This window comes from Aristolochia californica, unplaced genomic scaffold (assembly GCF_029961685.1).
Source record: "Aristolochia californica isolate CCGP_79_NKW_82.1479 unplaced genomic scaffold, dmAriCali1.0.hap1 SCAF_10, whole genome shotgun sequence".
Classification (NCBI taxonomy): Eukaryota; Viridiplantae; Streptophyta; class Magnoliopsida; order Piperales; family Aristolochiaceae; genus Aristolochia; species Aristolochia californica.
The window spans coordinates 22019103-22041591 of record NW_027181771.1 but is presented as its reverse complement, the minus strand read 5'-3'; the positions used below and the strand labels follow the sequence as shown (position 1 = coordinate 22041591).

At 34.8% G+C, this 22489-nt stretch overlaps 2 protein-coding genes across 2 annotated transcripts; one reads left to right on the top strand and one right to left on the bottom strand.

Annotated features, from left to right (window-relative positions):
- Window positions 1–6362: 6362 nt before the first annotated feature.
- On the bottom strand, window positions 6363–18505 carry LOC137934840 (uncharacterized). Its single transcript, XM_068779387.1, has 10 exons — window positions 18363–18505; window positions 18144–18249; window positions 17717–17839; window positions 17318–17426; window positions 17081–17217; window positions 14675–14811; window positions 12793–12856; window positions 7749–7867; window positions 6957–7063; window positions 6363–6792 (listed from the first exon to the last, which is right to left on the bottom strand). The coding sequence occupies exons 6-10, from the start codon at window positions 14679–14681 to the stop codon at window positions 6661–6663; spliced, it is 429 nt and encodes a 142-aa protein (XP_068635488.1). The 5' UTR covers window positions 14682–14811; window positions 17081–17217; window positions 17318–17426; window positions 17717–17839; window positions 18144–18249; window positions 18363–18505; the 3' UTR covers window positions 6363–6660.
- Window positions 18506–18941: 436 nt separating this feature from the next.
- Window positions 18942–19613, top strand: LOC137942901 (uncharacterized RING finger protein P32A8.03c-like). The gene has a single exon (XM_068788624.1). The coding sequence runs from the start codon at window positions 18942–18944 to the stop codon at window positions 19611–19613; it is 672 nt and encodes a 223-aa protein (XP_068644725.1).
- The last annotated feature ends 2876 nt before the right edge of the window (window positions 19614–22489 follow it).

Genomic DNA, 22489 nt, shown 5'->3' with positions numbered 1-22489 from the left:
ACATAAGAAGAAGGGCAAGAGCAATTGAAATGTTAAAATAGAGGTGCTTAGTTTTTGTGCTTCATTTTGAGTCCTTTCGTTTCTTCATCTAGAAACCATTAGAATCTGATTTTGGATTGCTGTGAGCAAGATCCCAAAAAGATTTAGTACTCAAAGAGGTGGCCTCTGCTTCTAGAATTGATTTCATATAAGACAAAGCATCCCTGAAGAGTAACTCTTGCCATTGAACCTTTAGATCCAGAAGCAATGAATAATAGACTCGAGTAAAGTTTCAAGAACATGCAATAGAGGCAGTAACAAAATTGTAAACTGGAAACAAGAAACTAAAGCTCAGTAAGATTCGCATAATCAACCTTGAAAGAAACTAATATGAAAAGTTCAAATTTACAATAATCAACTAACGAGAGAAATTGAGACACCAATGAGAAATATTATATAATCATTAGAAAATGCTTCAGCAAATTATGAGTTGCATATAAAGATACTTGCTATATCCAATGAGAAATTTCTTAAGAAACTCGCAGTATCCAGTGAGAAATTTCTTCTAATCCTCATTTTTAAAGGATGACATCTTCTCCTCTTTATTAGGGTTCCTCATCTCTTTGATACCTTTTGCTTCTCAAGTGAGAGGTCTTGGATTTCAAGATATGCTAAATACTGATATTAGAGGTGTCCATTTTACCAAATAATTGGTCTACCACCCCTTCATCTATATACAGAAACAAAAGAAAAATCCTTTACAGAGTAAGGATGGGTACTTTTACCTCTTTACCACTTACCATTTATTAAACATAATGGATAAAAGTAATGCTTATTTTGTAACCAAATGCCCCATTACCCATTTAAGTTTTAAGGGCAATTTGTAATTTATTCTATGAGTATATTAATGTCAAAAGAATCGTAAGTTAATTCCCCTCCTCAAATTGCCACACAATCTTCCTCCTCGTAGACAAACAAATATGCTAATGTAAGACAAGATATAACTTTATGACTGTACTAGTTTTTTTTAAGTGATCTATTTTTCGTAACTTTTTATTTTTTAATCGCATAGGACAATATGCAAGTCAGTGGTTGTATTCATTTTTTGAAAGACCCAGATGTCCTTCAACATTTGATTCAACAAAATGTTCTTGTTAAATTTTTATAGATTTTTATCAAATTTTATAATTTATCCATTTACCGTTTGATAAACAAGTAATGAAACCTGACACATTGAGAAAGAGAGAGAGAGAGGTTTTGTAAAATAAGAATCTCCAGGAAAGGTGGAATCACGAAACCTGGAGGAGAAGAACAAAACGAATGTTTTATCGCTAGTTCTTTGGCAAGTTAAAAAAATTTCTCTTGTTGGGGAAGAGACAGTTGGTTGTATGAGATGTGCACTATATGAGTTTGTCAATAATTAGATGCAATCCCCTTGTAATTTGCTTGTTCGAACTATCTTTTAATAAAATTCAACATCATTTCAAAAAAATAATAATAATTAGATGCATTAGCTCCTTCTATTGTAATGATTAGATGGCTAATTGTTAGAATGAGTGGTTGTTTATTCTCATCCCAGCTTCACTCTACTTATCACTTGATCTTATGTTGATACTTTTGCAGTTAATGTGCAATAATTGTCAAGGTCTCCAACTAACTTCAAGGATTAAACGGGCATTATTGAAGCCACATGAGAGAATCATGGCCCTGGATCTTCCTCATGGAGGGCATCTTTCCCATGGATATCAAGTAGTTAGGCTTCCTGACAAAACTTTTTTGCTAGGAAGTTTAGTGAGTTATGCATATTTTCGGGAGGCGAGTATGATACTTTGACAACAATTGCTCTTGGATGGCCTACTTGATTGTGTTATATTGGCCTTTTTAGTTGTTTCATGGTGCATGTCTTTAAATAAACTGAAATGACTACAAAAGAGTTCATATGAAGTTCTGCTTGCATTTCCAAGCCTCGGATATGGTTTTTTTTTTAATGAGTTAGCAAATCTTTTATCGATAAAATATTTTATTTCATGAATTGAAAAGGGTCGCTTTATAAGTTTGTGCTCAAAGATGAATGCAGTTTGCAAATATGTTTATCAACCAAAGGAAAAGTATGAAAAGTTTAAGGACCATCTTATACTTCATTTAAACAAATGTCAAGGAGGATAGCTATTCATATAACAATTCCAAGAGAGTTGTCTAAGACAATTTGACTAAGAAATATACAAGACATGACTTGAGAATGGATATCTTTGAATCAACATTGAATAACTTACATATATGTGAATTTCTCTTGGCAAAAATCGTCAGCATGCCCATCATCATTCTATGGAGCACTTTTGAAAGCTTCTAGAACACCGGTAGCACTTTGCCTCAATGGTCCCTGTTTTTGGTGTGCGACAGTAAATAGCACCTTACAGTTCCTGTTTCAATGAAATAAGATGTTTATCTTCAAGATGCTCCATGTGGCTAAATAGAAATCTGTAAATTTATCTTTTTCCAGATGCTTACGTCGAATTTTACTCCAGATATTTTTAATTACTGTAATAACTTATTGCATTAATATGAGGCCTCTGTGACCTGTTGCAAAATATTTTATTTGTTGAGTAGACTTCATAACACCTGGCTTTGTATGTAGACTGATACATATATACAGTCTCTTTGAAATTTGCATTTAAGAGAAATTTTATTGAAGAATTCAATGGAACTGAGACACCTTTGCTCAACATTATGATACAACCCGATAACAAGAATAAAGATTTCCAAGACAAAGAAAAGTAATCGACAAACCTTCACTGCTGAAATCGAAAGAAATACACTCTCCTTGAGTCGACGATGAATCCTCAATAGAGCAAACAAACCCCCCGATAGCCGTAATCACTGAGCACACTTATAATAGAGATGAAAACGGAAACTCTTCTGTCGAAATCGATGTAAAACTCACCGGAAATAGTCGCCGATAACCACTGATATTCGAGAGACCAGTACTCTCCATGAGCCACGCTCTGAAGACAAAACGACGCGCCCCTTCTTCTCCCTCAGTTGACTCTCTAAATTCTCTCCTTAAACCACTTAAATTGTCAAATTCCCAAAATTTCCCTGACCACATTAATCACCCTCTAATTATCCTTCCAATTGTTGTTTACTCCTTCTAGAGTAGGTAACACTAATTTGGGGTCTATCACTTTATCAAGGTCAACAATATGAGATAAGAGAAAGGCCTATTCAGCATTAGCAGTAGAGTGGCACGTTGAGGACCACAATTTCAATTTAGCCTTTAAGAGTTTGAGGTTTCTTAGAGTCAAACTGATGACACTACGATGTGTCAAAAACAACGGAAACAACATTTAGATGCAGATGAGAACCAATAATTGAACACATCATAGAAAGGACACTTGTTCTTGGAAAAAAAATAAAAAAAACTTTTTTTTTGGTCAAAATGAAACCCTTCAGTTAGAACACTATATTAATTAAAGACACTGAAACAGAACTAGAATGGTTCATAAAAAAATTAAGATAAGATAAAGGATAATTTAAAAAGGAGGAGAGAGCAAGGAGGAAAGAGAAAGTAACAGAAATCAAAAGGAAAGCATGACAATGATAACCTAATAAGTACAGAGATTAATGGTTTAGAAGAAATCACTTCTGCAATCTGATTCACATTTTCTAATAACTTGATATTTCTTTCAGGTAACAAAGCTTGTGAGCTTTATTCCACCTAGATTACCAAATAAACACAAGATATTCACTTCACCATGAACTGTAAGCATGATGAAACTTTACACAGGCCGCTCAGTAAAACTAACACACGATAACCAAGTGTCATACATCTTTACATGATGGACATCATAACCTGCCCCTTTTTTTTTTTGAATTGCTAAATTTTATTAATATATAATGAATCAAGCGGAAGAAAAGAGAGGGAAATGGTGATGCAAATGGAGAATTGTTATGCATCGTTGGAAATGGTGATGCAGATGATGGCACTAGAGGCACAGTTGAGCTTCTCCAATACGGCAAAGGTTTTTCCAAAAGTGAAACGGATGCATGCCGTCTTGGGTGGTGATCTTCGTCTTCTAGAAATCATGGTCCAGTTTCCACGAGTGTCACCGTCGTCCTCCGTCCTTGGGGTCCTAGTTGAGACAACTACTCTCCTCATCGACAGGGAGACGTCCAACTGAAATCAGGGTTCTTAGGTCCACAACATACGCAAGATCGTCTTGCTGGAAAATGGTGGTTGAACCATCGACGGGAGGGGGAGAGACGTCGTCGGTGTTGGTCACACTGGATGTCGCGGCCATTGCAGATGTCGTCTTCCCTGATGTCCCTGTCGCAGTTGCCCGAACCGCAGTCGCCATCAGCCCCGACTCCACTATTTAGAACATTAGATGCACTATCCTAATTGGTGGGAATTGGTTTACATTACTGCATTGGGAGGATATTTGTCAATAGAAGCATAGGTTGATAGTATTGTACCACGTAGCACGAGTTTTGTATAATCCAATTGGCATCCTCCGAGAATAGGTCCTCAAGATGGAAAGGCTTATCTATGATGACCATAGAGGTACGAACTGAGTGAAGCCTATTGGAAGAATAAAGCTTACTTGGTATGCTTTGCTGGGGAAGACAAGAGAGTCAATGGAGCTGGGCACTTTTGGGTTTTCCAGCATCCAGTCTGATTTGCTTGTTACCAACTCCTCATTGATTGGTTAACGCTGGGCTGAACCATCGGTTAAATGAGTATCAGGGTCTCAGAAACATGGGTTGAAAGGTTGTGCTGAATTGTCACCTCAAGGGTGCTATCAACCCAAATTTCCTGTGGGAATTGAGGAGTAGTAGTGTCCCATTCTCAAGTTGGGTTTCATTGCTTCATGCAATTTGTTCCCAGGACATAGTGCATTTTCTGGGGGGAGCCAGGCCCCACATTCAGCTACAGATATGAATTCGGATTTAATTGAGTTTGGGTTCAGTCTTCTCCAAACTGGTCAGGAGTATTAAATGCTCCTGCAGACTACCTAGCCATACGTAGGGCTGCAGAGGCTTCTGAGTCTCTGGCCTGGTTCTCCTGTCAACCACATTGGTTTTGTTTTTGTTGCCTTGTCTTTGGCAATTGCTCTTCATCTTCCATTGCTGGAGGCTGAAGCTTTTCCATTAAGGTTTCCTCCTTGGTAAGAATTCATCAATGAGTGGATCTTTCTAGTAACAGCATGGAAGTTGAAACACCTACTGAAATTGGGAGTATCAGCAAACCAAAAAAGGCACAGCAATGGCAACCTTCATCCTAACCCTAGCAAATCTCTTGCCTTGTAAGGCTTCTTGATCAACTCCTTACATGGTCGACAACTTCTGTGATAGCACAGAATGTTTCTTCACACCAGATATAAAATGGTATGCCCTTAATAATTATCCAAGTGGAAGCATCACCAACAGTCATTCCTGAAAACCGGTATCTCCATTTTCCCACTCACTACCTTATGCCCCAAACGTAAGATTCTCTCCTTTTCCTAAGTTGAAGGCAGGCATTCAAGCCAACTCTTCACCGCAGGAAATGGACCCCCAGGCTTCTCTACTGTCTTCCATTGGTCTTCAGTCCAGTTTCGGATTCATTTCTTCTCAGCACTTTCATCCTTCATCGTGGCCATGAGGCAGGTTTGGAGCTAGCTTAGACGAGCCATTAGTGCTCTCTAGCTCAATGCTCATGGCTAGCCCTAGCCCCCTTGCCTCCAATGGAGGTGGTCAGTCAGGTATACTTTGCTGTAGCCAGGTGGTTAGTTCATTTGAAGGATTATTTGCATTTGGTATAATCAGGGGCCGGAACTGAAGGGGTGTGGCTGCTTCCTTCTCTTTGACGTACAAGGTGACCGACGCGAGTTAGTGGGATGAAAACTGAGTAGTAGGTTCACCAGTGGAGAGGGGAAAATGCTATGGATTTTAACTTTTGTCGTGAACCAGTTCCAACCAGCCTGTCTAATGTACCTTGAGGGATATAGAAGGGGCCACCTGGTCACTTCTAGCATTTTTCCAAGATACATTAAGTGAGTTTTCATTCTTGGCTATTCACCATAAAACCACACTTGAAATCCCTAGTGCTAAGAATCTTCATCTCATCTAATTCTTTCAAACTCTCTTCAAGGCTCCTGTAAGAGTCGTTTAACTTCTCTAGTGGAACATGGGATAACAAACAGTACTCAGGTGCTTGCAGCAGTTTCATAGCAATACATAGTAGCAGCTTCCTCCGTCACATAAGAGGAGGCAGGTAGCAAAAGTCACCAGGATTTTGGCAATGAGCTTGGCGAGCAGCAGTTGCTGGCGCTAAAGTTGCAGCAGTTTCATAGCAATACATAGTAGTAGCTTCCTCCATCACATAAGAGGAGGCAGGTAGCAAAATTCACCAGGATTTTGGCATTGAGCTTGGGGAGCAGCAGTTGCTGGCACTAAAGGGGAAAAGCGTCAGTCAAGTGCCACTCTTCCTCTCTCCCGCATCACTAATGCAATAGAACTCCAGTGATGATATCCATAGCCTGTCTTTTTTAGTAAGAGTGGTTGGGAATAAAGACCTTATTAAGAATATGGAGTATTTTTATATAAACAGATTTGAAATGAATGCAACAACTACTATGGACCTTATTTGTGTCAAAACTGTACTTCCACACCATCACAAAGAAAGCATACACGCAAAGGAACTTATGCTAAGTCTGCCAATGTCTCAGACTTCCTCACAGCCTTTCCCTCTGGAAATTCAAGGCAGGAGTAGTGCATTATCATTTCCTTCAATGTTTGCTTGGTGCTTCTAAGATCGTTGTCCCATAGGACACTCTGCATTGAGAAAAGAAAATAACGAAAAGAATCCTCCGGAAACAAGATCGGTTTTTTCTCTTAAAAAACAAATAAATTGCTCTAGAAGCAAGATTGATTTTTTTAATATAATAAAGATGCATTCCAGAACTCAAAATACACCATTTCAGGGATGAGATGCACACCTTCCGTACATACTCTCTTCTGACATCTTCCCATGGTAATATGCATTTGGCACTGAACATTGAAGCATTCCAGAGAGCCCCCCTAGCCACTATCACAGATGAAGCACCTAGAAACTCCAGAGGTATATGAATTACTTAAGAAGTACATTAAAACATGGCAGAGGTTTCAAGCTAGAATGTTCTTTTCTCTTTTTTTTGTCAGTGAAAACTAAACAAGATGTCATAGTCATATTTCCAGTAACACAATTACACCATTATTAAGAGTTTTTTTCTTTTTCCTTCTTTCATCTCCTCAGTTCTTTCAGAGAAAAGAAAATTTTGACTGCTTCACAGTTTCTATTTTCACTTGAAACTCGCCAAATTCATTTAGAGCACTTACATGAATTATAAATGCTTAAAAACCTATATAGATAATTATAACATTTCTTTCTGAAACACTAAACATATTGTCACAAGGAAAAGTGAGGCATTAACAGAAATAACATATTTCAAGAATCACAAAAAAAAAGAAAATCATATAAAAATATTTTTTATGCTTTGCTGTTCTGCCAGTGACAGAGATTGTGATTTATTAAAAGCCATAAAATTAAGGTGATATTAGTCATGCTTCTAAAAGGCTTAATTGTAACCAAAGGGTATGTTATCAGCATTTATTGTTTTCTCGTTAGAGAGAGAAGCTATATTCTTTATCATAACAAAAAATTTCAGACTTTTCCTTCACTAAAAAGGAAAAAAAAGTACGAACATCCAGACTAAACCCTGATATTACAATTACCAGTTGCACTTTTATACGTTGAAAATCATCATACTCAAAGACATCTCCATTTGCTATAACAGGGATTGATAATGCTGCTACAATATCAGCAATCTCATTCCATTTTGCAGGATCCCTTCGTCTATCAGCAATTTTTCTGCAATTATTCAACACAAGAACAATTAATAACAAAAGCAGATGTTTGCAATGATTTGCAACACTAAAAAAAAAAGTAAAGAAAGGATAGTTCTATACAATGAACTAGTATCTTAAAAATATGGTTGAGCAAGAAACCAAAACATATGCTAACTTGTCCAAATTCTACTGCAGGTCAATGGCACATAAATACAGAACAAAAGGCATTGAAGTTGTGAGGCACAACGACAAAGAATAAAGTACATCACTAAGACGTGAAGAAAAGAAATGTGCCCACCTTGGAAGGTCAAATCACTATTCAAACAAGTATTAGGACAAGTGTAAGCGTGCGCATGCACTTGCGCGTGCCTTTGAGATTAGAATTTAGAGAAACACGTGAAGAAAACTCATCAAAAGTTAGGTACCTTTGTTCCTCTACCAGGTCCAAGGCTGCGATCTGAGAGAGGAGGGAGGCCTTCTCGGCACCCAAAGAGGCATGACGACTAGTAGCCCACTTCTTTATTTTTCCTTTTATGAATCACAACTTTAGAGGGAAGGCCCACTCCCTTCTACCAAAGCTTGAACCCTCAGCCCACCATCCACCAATAAGAGCATCAAAAATTTTCTCCATCAACCATGAGTTTTTGAAACTGAAAGGAGAGGGCCCCCATTTTTCAACAATGGAGGTCAGCATGATAGGCCAATGATCAGACCCTACCTTATTGAAAACTCTTCCAGTAACATTCCCAAACAGATGCAACCAGTCATGACAAGCCAGGAAACGGTCCAATTTTGAGAGGATAGATTGTTGCAAGCCGTTAGTCCAAGAGTAGTTCTTTCCGGAAAGAGGTATCTCATCCATACCACATCCACCAATGAAGTCTGAGAAGCCTCGCATTGAGGCAGAAATGCGGGTTGAGGGAGAAAACGGCTTGCCTCACCCCCTTTTCTCCCAAAATCATTCTGACCATTTAGTATTTGTTTTGATGTGGTCATCAGGAATTGGAGTATCAGTGGTCTAGTTGATGATATATTGCTCTTGGGAAGAGAGAAAAAAGAATTGAAGAGGTAAAGGAAGTATCTAGAAAGTCATTTTCAAATGAAAGACTCGAGGTACTTGAAATACTTTCTTAGCAGTGAGGTTGTTTCAAGTAAGGCAACTGTAGGTGTTATCCCAGAGGAATTATGTCAGAGATATGTTAGAAGAATAAGGATTGTTTGGATGATAACAAGAGTCCAAAGTTCAACAAAAGAATGAATACCAGCGGTTAATTGGAAAGCTCATTTATGCAACAGGCACATACCAGATATATCATTTGTTAAGTTGGGTCAAAGGTTCATCCCAAAATGACTAGCCAACTTAGGAAACCTCTTTCCTAACTAATAAACTCAAGATTTTTTTACTCATTAATCTATGTGGGATTATTCTTTAACACTCCCCCTCACGGGTAGGCCCTTTTTTGTGGGTCAACAAGTGGATAGTTTTAGGTGTAGGCCCTCTTTTTGTGGCTCTACAAGTGGATAGTTTAGGTGTAGGCCCTCTTTTTTTGGCTCTACAGGTAGAGAGTTTAGGTGTAGGTCGTCTTTTGTGGCTCTACAAGTGGATAGTTTAGGTGTAGGCCCACATATGAGTACTTGCTCTGATACCATGTTAAGTTGGGTCCAAGGCCCATCCCAAAATGACTAGCCAACTTAAGAAACCTCTATCCTAACTAATAAACTCATGATTTTTGTACTCATTAATCCATGTGGGACTATTCCTTAACAACATTTATAGTAGTGATTCTAAGTCAATTTATGGAGAACTTCCAAAGAGTTCATCTTGAGGCAACATAAAGGATTTTGAGATTCTTAAAAGGGACTTCGGGAAAAAGGTTGTTGTATAAATCTCATGCGAAATAGGATGTTACAAACACCTATTGGAATAGATCACATTGATGATCTAGTTAGGGTATGTCAAAGAAGTTTGCTTTTGTGTGGACCTAGGAAGGTAGAAAAAGAGTTACACCATTAGTCTAGAGGAAAAGTTTACAAGTCTTAGGAGTGAGGAAGAAGAATGTCCACCAATAAGTCATAGGAGTCTGATAGTTGGGTCTATATGTTATGACCCTTAAAGGTCATTTAGATCATTGGATAATACAAATCATACTTTAATAACTCACGTATGTATCAAATCTATCCTATTTTCATCTATTTTATATAATGGTATTTCTGCAAAATGGTTTTCTAAGTAAAATCTTTGTTCAGATAATGTGAGAGAAGACAGGTCCTGCACATTCTCTTCCTTTTGTAAGGAAAAGGTATTTTACATCAATATGTGTAGACTACGAAAAGGGGACATATCTTGTATCTAAGTGAAGGCCAATACTTCGCACCCAATATCCAATTTTATGTCTACAAAACACTTATCCCCCAATTGTGCCTCTTTCCTCTCAGCCTTGTCATCCATCTTTATTTCCCAATCCTACCGACATGCTCTAACACACCCAAGTTTGTGAATGGCAACAGATGAAGGCATGGATATCATTTAAAACAATCATATTCCAGACTTGACATCATTACCCACTAAAAAAAAAAAAAAAGGTGGGTTTAACAATGAAATATAAACCTAATGATAGTAAGGAATGAATCAAACAAAGATTGGTTGTCAAACAAGTTTACTTAAACTTAAGGAATTAATTACTTTGAATTTTTTTTTCTCTTATTGCCAAATTAAATTCCATTCGTGTTTTTTCTCTATTATTGCCAACTATCATTGGCCTATTCATTAGATAGATATAAAAAAAAGGTTTTCCTTAACAGAGATCTCTACAAGATGTGGACATGGGACAACTAAGTAGAATTGTGGTTGAAAAGGAAAACGAAGTTTCTATACTAAATAAATCCATTTATGGGTTCAGCATAATTACATTCACAATATTACAAGCTAGAAATCTATAACTTGTGTGCTCCAACTTGAGGGTGACTATTCAAGTATATGAAAAACCATTTCCTAGTAAAGAAACTTAAAGAATTATTATGTAATACAGAGTGCTAATTGAAAGTCAATCTTCATGTAGTTTTAGTTTTAAGCTAATGGATTTGAAGACAAGATAGATAGTTTCCTCCCCTCTTGCATTATGTGGCTCAAGAACTCATTAGGATCCAGGTCCATCCCAACCGAAGTTAGGAGGCCTTTTCCCACCTAATATCCGCATGACTTTTCTTGATATTTAAAAATATGGGATTATTTTCACTAACACTCCCCTTCACATACAAACCTACTCATAGAGACAACAGGTCTAACACATAAATAACACATATAGAAAACAAAACAAAATAGCAAAATCGAGCCAACAAGGCTCATCTCACTTTCATTCCGTGTTAAAGTTAAGTCCAGGTACATCCCAATATGACTAACTAAAGAACCAACTATGAACCACATGACTCTTCTTATTATTAACCAATATGGAATAATTCCCACTAACAAATCTTACAATGATTATATGGTTTGTATTTTATAGGAACAAATCAATCACTTTTCCCCTCTTATAAATTCATTTTAAGTAAGAGATTAGTACATGGAGAAAAACACTCTTCTTACTACAACTTATAAACTCTTTTTCTAGTTTTAGAATGGTACAAATTCTCTTATTTTAAGTACAAAAATAGTAAACTACAACCAGTAACCAAAGTCAGGAAATCTGGACATTGAGAGGGACTATTTCCAACTAATGCCTGAACCCCCTGAATATATTTCATATCAGCCAAATTGCAGATTTGCAGGGAAAAACACATTTCCATGTGGAGGAGGTCAGGTTGAGGCAGGTTAATCTGGACTTTTCTGGGGTACATACCCTTGGGAGAACTCAAAAATAATCGCATAACTAAACATCTAATGTCCTATGCACCAGATAAAAATTCAGATGGTTGGAACAGAGTATTAATATTGCCAGAACTTGCTGTGAATAAGCTTGAATCAATTATACTTAGTTATGTAAATCTTCACTATAAGTAACATTATTTATGTAAAGTTGTTACATACATTTAAAATGACCTTTAAGATAATGATGTTTGAGTGTAGAAGATCGCATTGTTCACTATAGAGGTGGCAGCACGCACTAGGCCAAATTTTTAAGCATTGCAACCATGTTGACAACCTGAGCTACAAACAACTCTTAATCACGGTGTCTTCTTCATCCGTCATTTCCTTGTGATCAACTCAATCTGCCTTTTCCTTTTTTTTTAAGGATAAGATTAACTCTATCAGCTTGTTATGTCCACAAACTCATCAACTGCTTTCTAATAGATACACTGCAAGGTCACCATGTTGTCAACCTCTGCTTGTGCTAAATACTTATCTCCCTCTTGAAATCTAATTTAATTTCAGGCCAATACAAGCAGCAAACAAGAGGAAATACCAATTCAAGTTTCACGAGAGAAGATACCACAGACAGAATAGGTCCTGAATTTTGTAGCTTATCTATAGTATTGCAAAAGGGTTCACTAAACTCATTTGGAAACTAATACCATTTTGTATAGAACTTACTTTATAACAGTCTGAAACTTTGTTTAAAAATGGATGATTGCTGAAGGGCATATATTTCCAGAATTTTTTTTATTTACTTGTATTTATATAAGTCAGTACTCCAAAGAGTTAAATCAGGTTATATATCCACCTTCAAGTTAATCTTCTCAGAAATGCAGTAATCATCCATCCCAGTATCTTCTCCTAGACATTTCATTCAAATAGCACACAACATTCTATATTTTCTCATCTTACTATTCTTAGCAAACAATACTTGGAAGAATCAGAGAGCAATTTCCTATATCAACACCAGAAGTATAATGAAACACCAAATAAAACTAGAATAAACCATCAACACAGAATATACCACAACAAGAAAATATATTTTTCTATTGTAACAAACATTCAGAAAAATGACTATATATATATGAAGTGTTTACCTTCCATGAACCGCAAGAGCAGAGACACCAGTCTTCTCAATTCGTCTAGCTAGCTCTACAGTGTCTTGAGATGACTTAAGAAGTTAGGAGGCCTTTTCCCACCTAATATCCGCATGACTTTTCTTGATATTTACAAATATGGGATTATTTCCACTAACATTCCCCTTCACATACAAACCTACTCATAGAGACAACAGGTCTAACACATAAATAACACATATAGAAAACAAAACAAAATATCAAAATCGGGCCAACAAGGTTCGTCTCGCTTTCATTCCGTGTTAAAGTTAAGTCCAGGTACATCCCAATATGACTAACTGAAGAACCAACTAAGAACCACATGACTCTTCTTATTATTAACCAATATGGAATAATTCCCACTAACAAATCTTACAATGATTATATGGTTTGTATTTTATAGGAACAAGTCAATCACTTTTCCCCTTTTATAAATTCATTTTAAGTAAGAGATTAGTACATGGAGAAAAACACTCTTCTTACTACAACTTATAAACTCTTTTTCTAGTTTTAGAATGATATAAATTCTCTTATTTTAAGTACAAAAACAGTAAACTACAACCAGTAACCAAAGTCATGAAGTCTGGACATTGAGAGGGACTATTTCCAACTATACCCATGTCAGCAAATGCCTGCACCCCCTGAATATATTTCTTATCAGCCAGATTGCAGAATTGCAGGGAAAACCACATTTCCATGTGGAGGAGGTCAGGTTGAGGCAAGTTAATCTGGACTTTTCTGGGGTACATACCCTTGGGAGTGCTAAAAAATAATCGCATATCTAAACATCTAATGTCCTATGCACCAGATAAAAATTCAGATGGTTGGAACAGAGTATTAATGTTGCCAGAACTTGCTGTGAATAAGCTTGAATCAATTATACTTAGTTATGTAAATCTTCACTATAAGTAACATTAGTTATGTAAAGTTGTTACATACATTTAAAATGACCTTTAAGATAATGAAGTTTGAGTGTACAAGATCGCATTGTTCACTATAGAGGTGGCAGCACGCACTAAGCCAAATTTTTAAGCATTGCAACCATGTTGACAGCCTGAGCTACAAACAACTCTGAATCATGGTGTCTTCTTCATCCGTCATTTCCCTATGACCAACTCAATCTGCCTTTTTCTTTTTTTTAAAGGATAAGATTAACTCTATCAGCTTGTTATGTCCACAAACTCATCAACTCCTTTCTAATAGATACACTGTAAGGTCACCATGTTGTCAACCTCCGCTTGTGCTAAATACTTATCTTCCTCTTTAAATCTAATTTAATTTCAGGCCTATCCAAGAAGCAAACAAGAGGAAATACCAATTCAAGTTTCACGAGAGAAGATACCACAGACAAAACAGGTCCTGAATTTTGTAGCTTATCTATAGTATTGCAAAAGGGTTCACTAAACTCATTTGGAAACTAATACCATTCTGTACAGAACTTACTTTATATCAGTCTGAAACATTGTTAAAAAATGGATGATTGCTGAAGGGCATATATTTCCAGATTTTTTTTATTTACTTATATTTTTTATATAAGTCAGTACTCCAAAGAGTTAAAGCAGGATATATATCCACCTTCAAGTTAATCTTCTCAGAAATACAGTAATCATCCATCCCAGTATCTTCTCCTAGACATTTCATTCAAATAGCACGCAACATTCTATATTTTCTCATCTTACTATTCTTAGCAAACAATACTTGGAAGAATCGGAGAGCAATTTCCTATATCAACACTAGAAGTACAATGAACCACCAAATAAAACTAGAATAAACCATCAACACAGAATATACCATAACAAGAAAATATATTTTTCTATTGTAACAAACATTCAGAAAAATGACTATGAATATATGAAGTGTTTACCTTCCATGAACCGCAAGAGCAGAGATACCAGTCTTCTCAATTCGTCTAGCTAGCTCTACAGTGTCTTGAGGTGACTTAAGAAGTCGAATTTTACAAGTTACTGGAGTGTCTAAGATCCTTCTTAATGTAGTTAAAATCTGCATAAAAATGAAACTACAGCATGACATCGAATAAAAAAAGAAATAATTAAGATAAAAATCCTGAAACTGCCATATCTCAATAAAGACACATCTATTACCTCTTCTCAATAAAAGTGGTCTGCCGATATATTCACCCAGGCCTTGTCATCAGCACAATTACATTCACAATATTACAAGTTGGAAATCTATAACTTGTATGCTCAAACTTGAGAGGGACTATTCGAGTATATGAAAAACCATTTCCTTGTAAAGAAACTTAAGAGGTTAAATCATATTATGTAATACAGAGTGCTAATTGAAAGTCAATATTCATGTAGTTTCAGTTATAAACTAATAGATTTGGAGACAAGATAGATAGTTTCCTCCCTTCTTGCATTATGAGGCTCTAGAACACATTAGGATCCAGGTCCATCCCAACCGAAGTTAGCAGGTCTTTTCCCACCTAATATCCGTATGACTTTTCTTGATATTTACTAATATGGGATTATTTCCACTAACACTCCCCTTCACATACAAACCTACTCAAAGGGACAATGGGTTTAAGACAAAAATAACACATATAGCATAAAAACTAAAATAGCAAAACCGGGCCTTTTTCCCAACTGAGAACCACATGACTCTTCTAATTATTAACCAATATAGAATAATTCCCACTAACAAATCTTACAATGATGATATGGTTTGTATTTGATAGGAACAGGTTAGGCTGAAAGTCAATCACTTTTCCCCACTTATAAATTCATTTAAGTAAGAGATTAGTACATGGAGAAAAACACTCTTCTCACTACAACTTATAAACTCTTTTTCTACTTTTTGAAGGGCATAAATTCAGTTAGTTTAAGTACAAAAAAAGTAAACGACAACCAGAAACAAAAGTCATAAAGTCTGGACATTGAGAGGGACTATTTCCAACTATACCCATGTCAAAAAATGTCTGAACCCCATGAATATATTTCTTATCAGCCAGATTGCAGGAATGTAGATAAAAACACGTTGCCATGTGGAGGAGGTCAGGTTGAGGCCGGTTAATCAGGACGTTTTAGGGGTGCATACCCTTAGGAGTACTCAAAAGTAATCGCATATCTAAACATCTAATGTCCTATGCACCAGATAAAAATTCAGATGGTTGTGGAACCGAGTACTAATATCGCCAGAACCTGCTGTGAATTTGCTTGAATATATTATACTTAGACTATGTAAATCTTCACTATATGTAACATTATTTATGTAAAGTCATTACATACATTTAAAATGACCTTTAAGATAATGATGCCTGAGTGTAGGAGATTGCATTGTTCACTATAGAGGTGGCAACATGCACTAAGCCAATTTTTTAAGCATTGCAACTGTGTTGACAGCCTGATCTACAAACAACTCTAAATCATGGTGCTTTTTTCATCCGTCTTTTCCTTGTTATCAACTCAACCAGCCTTTTTTTTTTTTAGCCTGATCTACAAACAACTCTAAATCATGGTGCTTTTTTCATCCTTCATTTCCCTGTTATCAACTCAACCAGCCTTTTTTTTTAAAAAAAAAAAAAAAAAAGGATGAGATTAACTCTATCAGCTTATTATGTCCACAAATTCATCAACTGCTTTCTAATAGATACACTGTAAGGTCACCATGTTGTCAACCTTGCTTGTGCTTAAATACTTATCTTCCTCTTTAAATCTAATTTAATTTCAGGCCTATACATGAAGCAAACAAGAGGAAATACCAATTCAAGTTTCACGAGAGAAGATACAACAGACAGAATAGGTCCTGAATTTTGTACCTTATCTATAGTATTGCAAAAGGGTTCACTAAACTCGTTTGGAATCTAATACCAGTCTGAAACTTTGTTAAAAAATGGAGGATTGCTGAAGAGCATATATTTCCAGATTTTTTATTTGCTTTTATTTTCGACATAAGTCGATACTCCAAAGGGTTAAATCAGGATACATATCGGATATACAAAATTCTAGTCAAACTTTCAAAGCATATTCAAGTTAATCTTCTCAGAAATCATCTATTCCACAATATCTACTCCTACACATTTCATTCAAATAGCACACAACATTCAATATTTTCTCAACTTATTATTCTTAGCAAACAATACTTGGAAGAATCGGTGAGCAATTTCCTACATAAACACTAAAAGTACAAAGAAACACCAAATAAAACTAGAATAAACCATCAAGACAGAATATACCGCAACAAGAAATAATATTTTTTTATTGTAACAAACATTCAGAAAAAAATGACTAGGAATATATGAAGTGTTTACCTTCCATGAACCACAAGAGCAGATACACCAGTCTTCTCAATTCGTCTAGCAAGCTCTATGGTGTCTTGAGGTGACTTAAGAAGTCGAATTTTACAAGTTACTGGAGTGTCTAAGTTTCTTCTTAATGTAGTTAAAATCTGCATAAAATGAAACTACAATATGACACCGGATAAAAATAGCAATAATCAAGATAAAAATCCTGAAACTACCATATCTCAATAAAGACACATCTATTACATCATGGATAAGCTCCGGTTTCGACAATAAAGCTGCACCCATGCCCCCACTGCTAGAGAATGACTTGGGGCAGCCCATGTTGATGTCAATAGCCGCTACATCTTTGAACCTGAAAGTGGAAATACACTCTAAAAATTCTCCAATTATGATGATCATGCAATGACTGAGATAAACATTACCAAAATACAGAACTTGAGAAAAATATCAGTTAGGTAATACCCTTTTCTTGTCAAAGTTATCTTGCATAATAACTGGAAAAGGTAAGAGTTATATAAATTCCATATGATTGACCAGTTAGGCCAGTACTTACTAAGTGCAATGCCTCGGTAATTGATCACCAACTAGATTTACTTATTTACAACTTGATCTATATCTAAGATACAACAAGAATAAACATACAGCATCTGAGCAGCAGCAAGAGCCCTCACGGAATCTGAAGTACCCAATCTGCCTCCTTGGCGCAAGTCCTGAAAACTAAAGCTGCCGTTCCTTTCTCCACAAAATCTGTAGTACCAAGAGACTCTAGAAGAAAACAGAATTTATTTAAGAGATTTTACCACAGAATGAACAAGAATTTGTGTAAAACCAGTATCCTTCTCTCGGTTAACAGAGGACATGATTTGTTACCAGTAAGATCTAGCAACCTTAGAACCATATTTCCTCTATGCTATACACCTAGATAAACAAACAATATTTCCTAGTCAAGCTGTGGAAATTAAAAATTATCAAAGAACATAAAACAAGTTCTAAACTATAATTTTGATGTTTAAAACCAGCATACGGTACCATTTCTCTGTTTTTTTTTTTTTTTCGCCTTTTGCGTTACCTTTTATCTTCCGTTCACACTTCAGCATCTTATGATCGATTATCTCTTCTCCGTAAGTGATGTCTGCACCATATTCTGCAGCTAAAAGCCGAAATGGTAAAGTTCCCTACATGCACAAGAATGGGATAGCACTCTTTAGGGCAAATAAACAGCTAAAGAATGAAGGAATCAACCGCAAGATGAAAAAAAAAAAAAAAAGGCATGGTACTGCCAACTGACCACGCGAACCATGGGGGCGAGGACGTGCTTGTTCTCATACTCCATCTTCGTCTGCAGGCAGCTTGGTAACGAATCGAATCAACACAGACCAGAGTCCCTCGCCCTCTTTCTTTTCGTGCCTTGGGGCGGGGGAAATCAAGAGGGCAAGTGACCGTTTCCCGCTGGCGCTGCTGAAGGAGGCATCGCAGCCGTTGATCTTCTGGAGCGCCTTCATCTTCCACCGCCAGATTTAAACTCGAACGATCTTAACTAACTACGCGGTTTCTAAACTAACTGCGGGGTTAAACTCTGTTCGCCTATAAATTAAGGGCTCAGCTTGCGTACTCTTCCCGCGCTTTCTGAACTCCAATCCAGCAGCTTCTCCGTCTTCTTCCACTCAAACTCAACTGCTCCTTCCTCTTCTTCCATTCCAGTCGTTCCTCTTCTTCAGTGGCCCCTTCCCCTCTTCTTCCACTCCGGTCGTTCCTCTTCTTCAGTGGCCCCTTCCTCTTCTTCCACTCCAGTCGTTCCTCTTCTTCAGTGGCCCCTTCCTCTTCTTCAGTGGCCCACTCCAGTCGTTCCTCTTCTTCAGTAGCCTTCATGGCTGATTACCCCGCTGCGTCTCCTGTTCCTGCCCTTCTTACCCCTGAAGAACCTGTGTCTATTGAAATGAGTTTTAACCAATCGTTTGAAGCCCCTGTCAACGATCCCATGGCGGTTATCTCAATCTGCCATCAAGTCTTCTGTATGCGTCCTATGCCGGAGGGAGCCCATATTGAACAAGTTAATCTCCTCATACCGGCCATGAGCTTTCGTCTGCCGCTTTCCTTATTGTTGGATCGGAGTCGCTGGCAGAATGCGGCCTCCGGAATACTGGACCACTTCTCCTTGAGCGCCGACGCGTACGCCCAACTCCTTGCACATCTCTATATTGTTGGAGGTGATTTGGCGGAGATCACGTGGAGGAATGGGCGTACGAGGTTGGATGTGGCTATTGATGTGAGTGAGATGTTGGAAATCCACATTCAGCCACTGTTTCCCGCGGAGCCTGAGTCAATGCCGCCGGCTTCTGTGGGCCAGAACATGAAGGTGAAGGAGGTCAGCGAGATAGCTGTCGGAGAGACTTGCGCAGTTTGTATGGAAGAGTTAGCAGGATCGAGGAAGGAGGTGACGGAGACTCCATGCTCGCATGTGTTCCACAGCGAGTGCCTCCTTCCATGGTTGAGGAGAGCGACGACATGTCCTCTCCGCAGATCCTCCCTGATTAGCTGATTAAAGGAATCAAAAGTGTATATTGTTGATTGTTCAGAAACTTTTGTTGATTAAAGCAAATAAAATGCTAGTTTCTGTTCCATTGTGATGGTATTTTTTCTTTGGTTTCTTCGGGATCTTAGCGTTTGTTACGAGCATGTTTTAATTTAGGTACTAATATGCTGAATTGCTGAACATCTATCATTTAAATTGAATTTTATTTTAACCTAGATTTTCAAATCTTCCATAATTTCTTCTTGTTATTTAAAAGTATAAACGTAGATTTGAAAGCAAGTATATACATCATTTGTAGTATATTTTAAATTATTATTAATTATTATTATACCACCACTGGTTTTTTTTAGAGCTAGAGCTGGGTGCACTAACCCTATCTCTTTCTTACTCAAGTTAAGAGAAGTCCTTTATTACTATAACAATAATATTTATTTATTTTAAATAATAAATGTTAATAAAATAAATATAATTATTATATAAGATATGAATTACTATGTTTATCTTACATATTATAGTATATCATTTTGTATAGTTTTATATTTGAAAACTATCTATAAGAAATAATTATGTTACTTTTTATTTTTAAAAATATTATTCAATATTTTAAATAATAAATGTTAATAAAATAAATATAATTATTATATAAGATATGAGTTACTGTGTTTATCTTACATATTATAGTATATCATATTGTATAGTTTTATATTTGAAAACTATCTATTAGAAATAATTATTTTATTTTTATTGTAAAAATTATTATTCTTTATTTTAAATAATAAATTTTAGTAAAAAAATATAATTATTATAAAAGATTTGAATTAATATGTTTATCTTACATATTATAGTATATCATATTGCATAGTTTTATATTTGAAAACTATCTATTAGAAATAATTATTTTATTTTTATTTTTGGCAATAATATCTTTTTATTTTAAATAATAAAAGTTAATAAAATAAATATAATTATTATATAAGATATGAATTACTATTTTTATCTTACATATTATAGTATATCATATTGTATAGTTTTATATTTGAAAACTATCTATTAGAAAAAATTATTTTATTTTTATTTTAAGCAAAAAAATTATTTATTTTAAATAATAAATTTTCATAAAATATATATAATTATTATATAAGATATGAATTACTATGTTTATCTTACATATTATAGTATATCATATTGTATAGTTTTATATTTGAAAACTATCTATTAGAAATAATTATTTTACTTTTTATTTTAAAAAATATTATTCAATATTTTAAATAATAAATGTTAATAAAATAAATATAATTATTATATAAGATATGAATTACTATTGTTTATCTTACATATTATAGTATATCATATTGTATAGTTTTATATTTGAAAACTATCTATTAGAATAATTATTTTACTTTTTATTTTTAAAAATATTATTCAATATTTTATATAATAAATGTTAATAAAATAAATATAATTATTATATAAGATATGAATTACTATGTTTATCTTACATATTATAGTAATCATATTGTATAGTTTTATATTTGAAAACTATCTATTAGTCTTAATTATTTTATTTTTATTGTAAAAGTTATTATTCTTTATTTTAAATAATAAATTTGAATAAAATAAATATAATTATTATATAAGATATGAATTACTATGTTTATCTTATTGTTTTATATTTGAAAACTATCTATTAGTAATAATTATTTTACTTTTTATTTTAAAAAATATTATTCTTTATTTTAGAAAACTCTACGAGTATATACTATTTTATAATCAAAATAGAAAATATTATCATATTCGTATATACATGTCAACGAGCATAAATAACCCTAAAGAAAGTTTATTCTATTTTTTGTGAATATTATATATTTTCTTAGATTAATGTCAAAAGCAATTACATTTTGAATCGTGCTTACTCACTTTATATGAATAGATATTTTTAAACAAGTAAAAAAAATTCTATTCCTTCTCTATTTTTTTAATCGATGGACTTAATTTTGATTTATATTTTTAACAAAATATATAAATATTTAGTTTTTATCTTTTTTTTAGTGCATCCAAATAAGAAACTAAATAGAAAAGACTAGAGAGATTTTACGGTTTTGTGCATAGCCACTTGTCGGATGATGACAAACCCGAAGCACGTCGTTGCCCTTTTTCCTCCTCCCACCTCCAAATATAAAATAAAATAATTAATTAAAAAGAGATGAAATTTTCATCTAACCTCTGACACACCAGAGTAGATGAACCAACAAGTCGAAGGTTTTCAATCCATGCCCCCACAAAATAAATTAATAATATATTTTCACAAAATAAAAAAATCATTAGTTTAATTAATTATAAAAATAGAATAATTAAAAAAAGTACTTGATCAAATGCTTACTTTAACAATATTTTAATTATCACTAATTTAATATAGTAATAAAAAAATTTAATATAATAAATAAATAAATATTTTATTTTATTAATAACATTAAAAAAAATTTTACATAGTATAAATTAATAATATATTGCCAAAAAGTAAAAATTTATGGGTTTAATTAATTATAAAAATAGGATAATTAAAAAAATACATGATCAAAGGTTTATTTTAATAATGTTTTAATTATCACTCTTAAATCGCTGATTTAATATATAATAAAAATAATTAATATAATAAATAAATATAATATAATATTTTATTAATAACATAAGATAGATTTTTACATAGTAGAAATTAATGATGCGAGGGAGGCCGATAGCGAGCAAGCAGAGGGAGCGTCGACACGAGGGAAAGTGGATGAACAAGGAATTTGGTAGAAATCCTAATTCACCCACTTTACTCAGGAGTGACTTCAAGTGAACGAACAGGTTCATCCAGTTCAACTCGCCTCCGATGGGTTAGG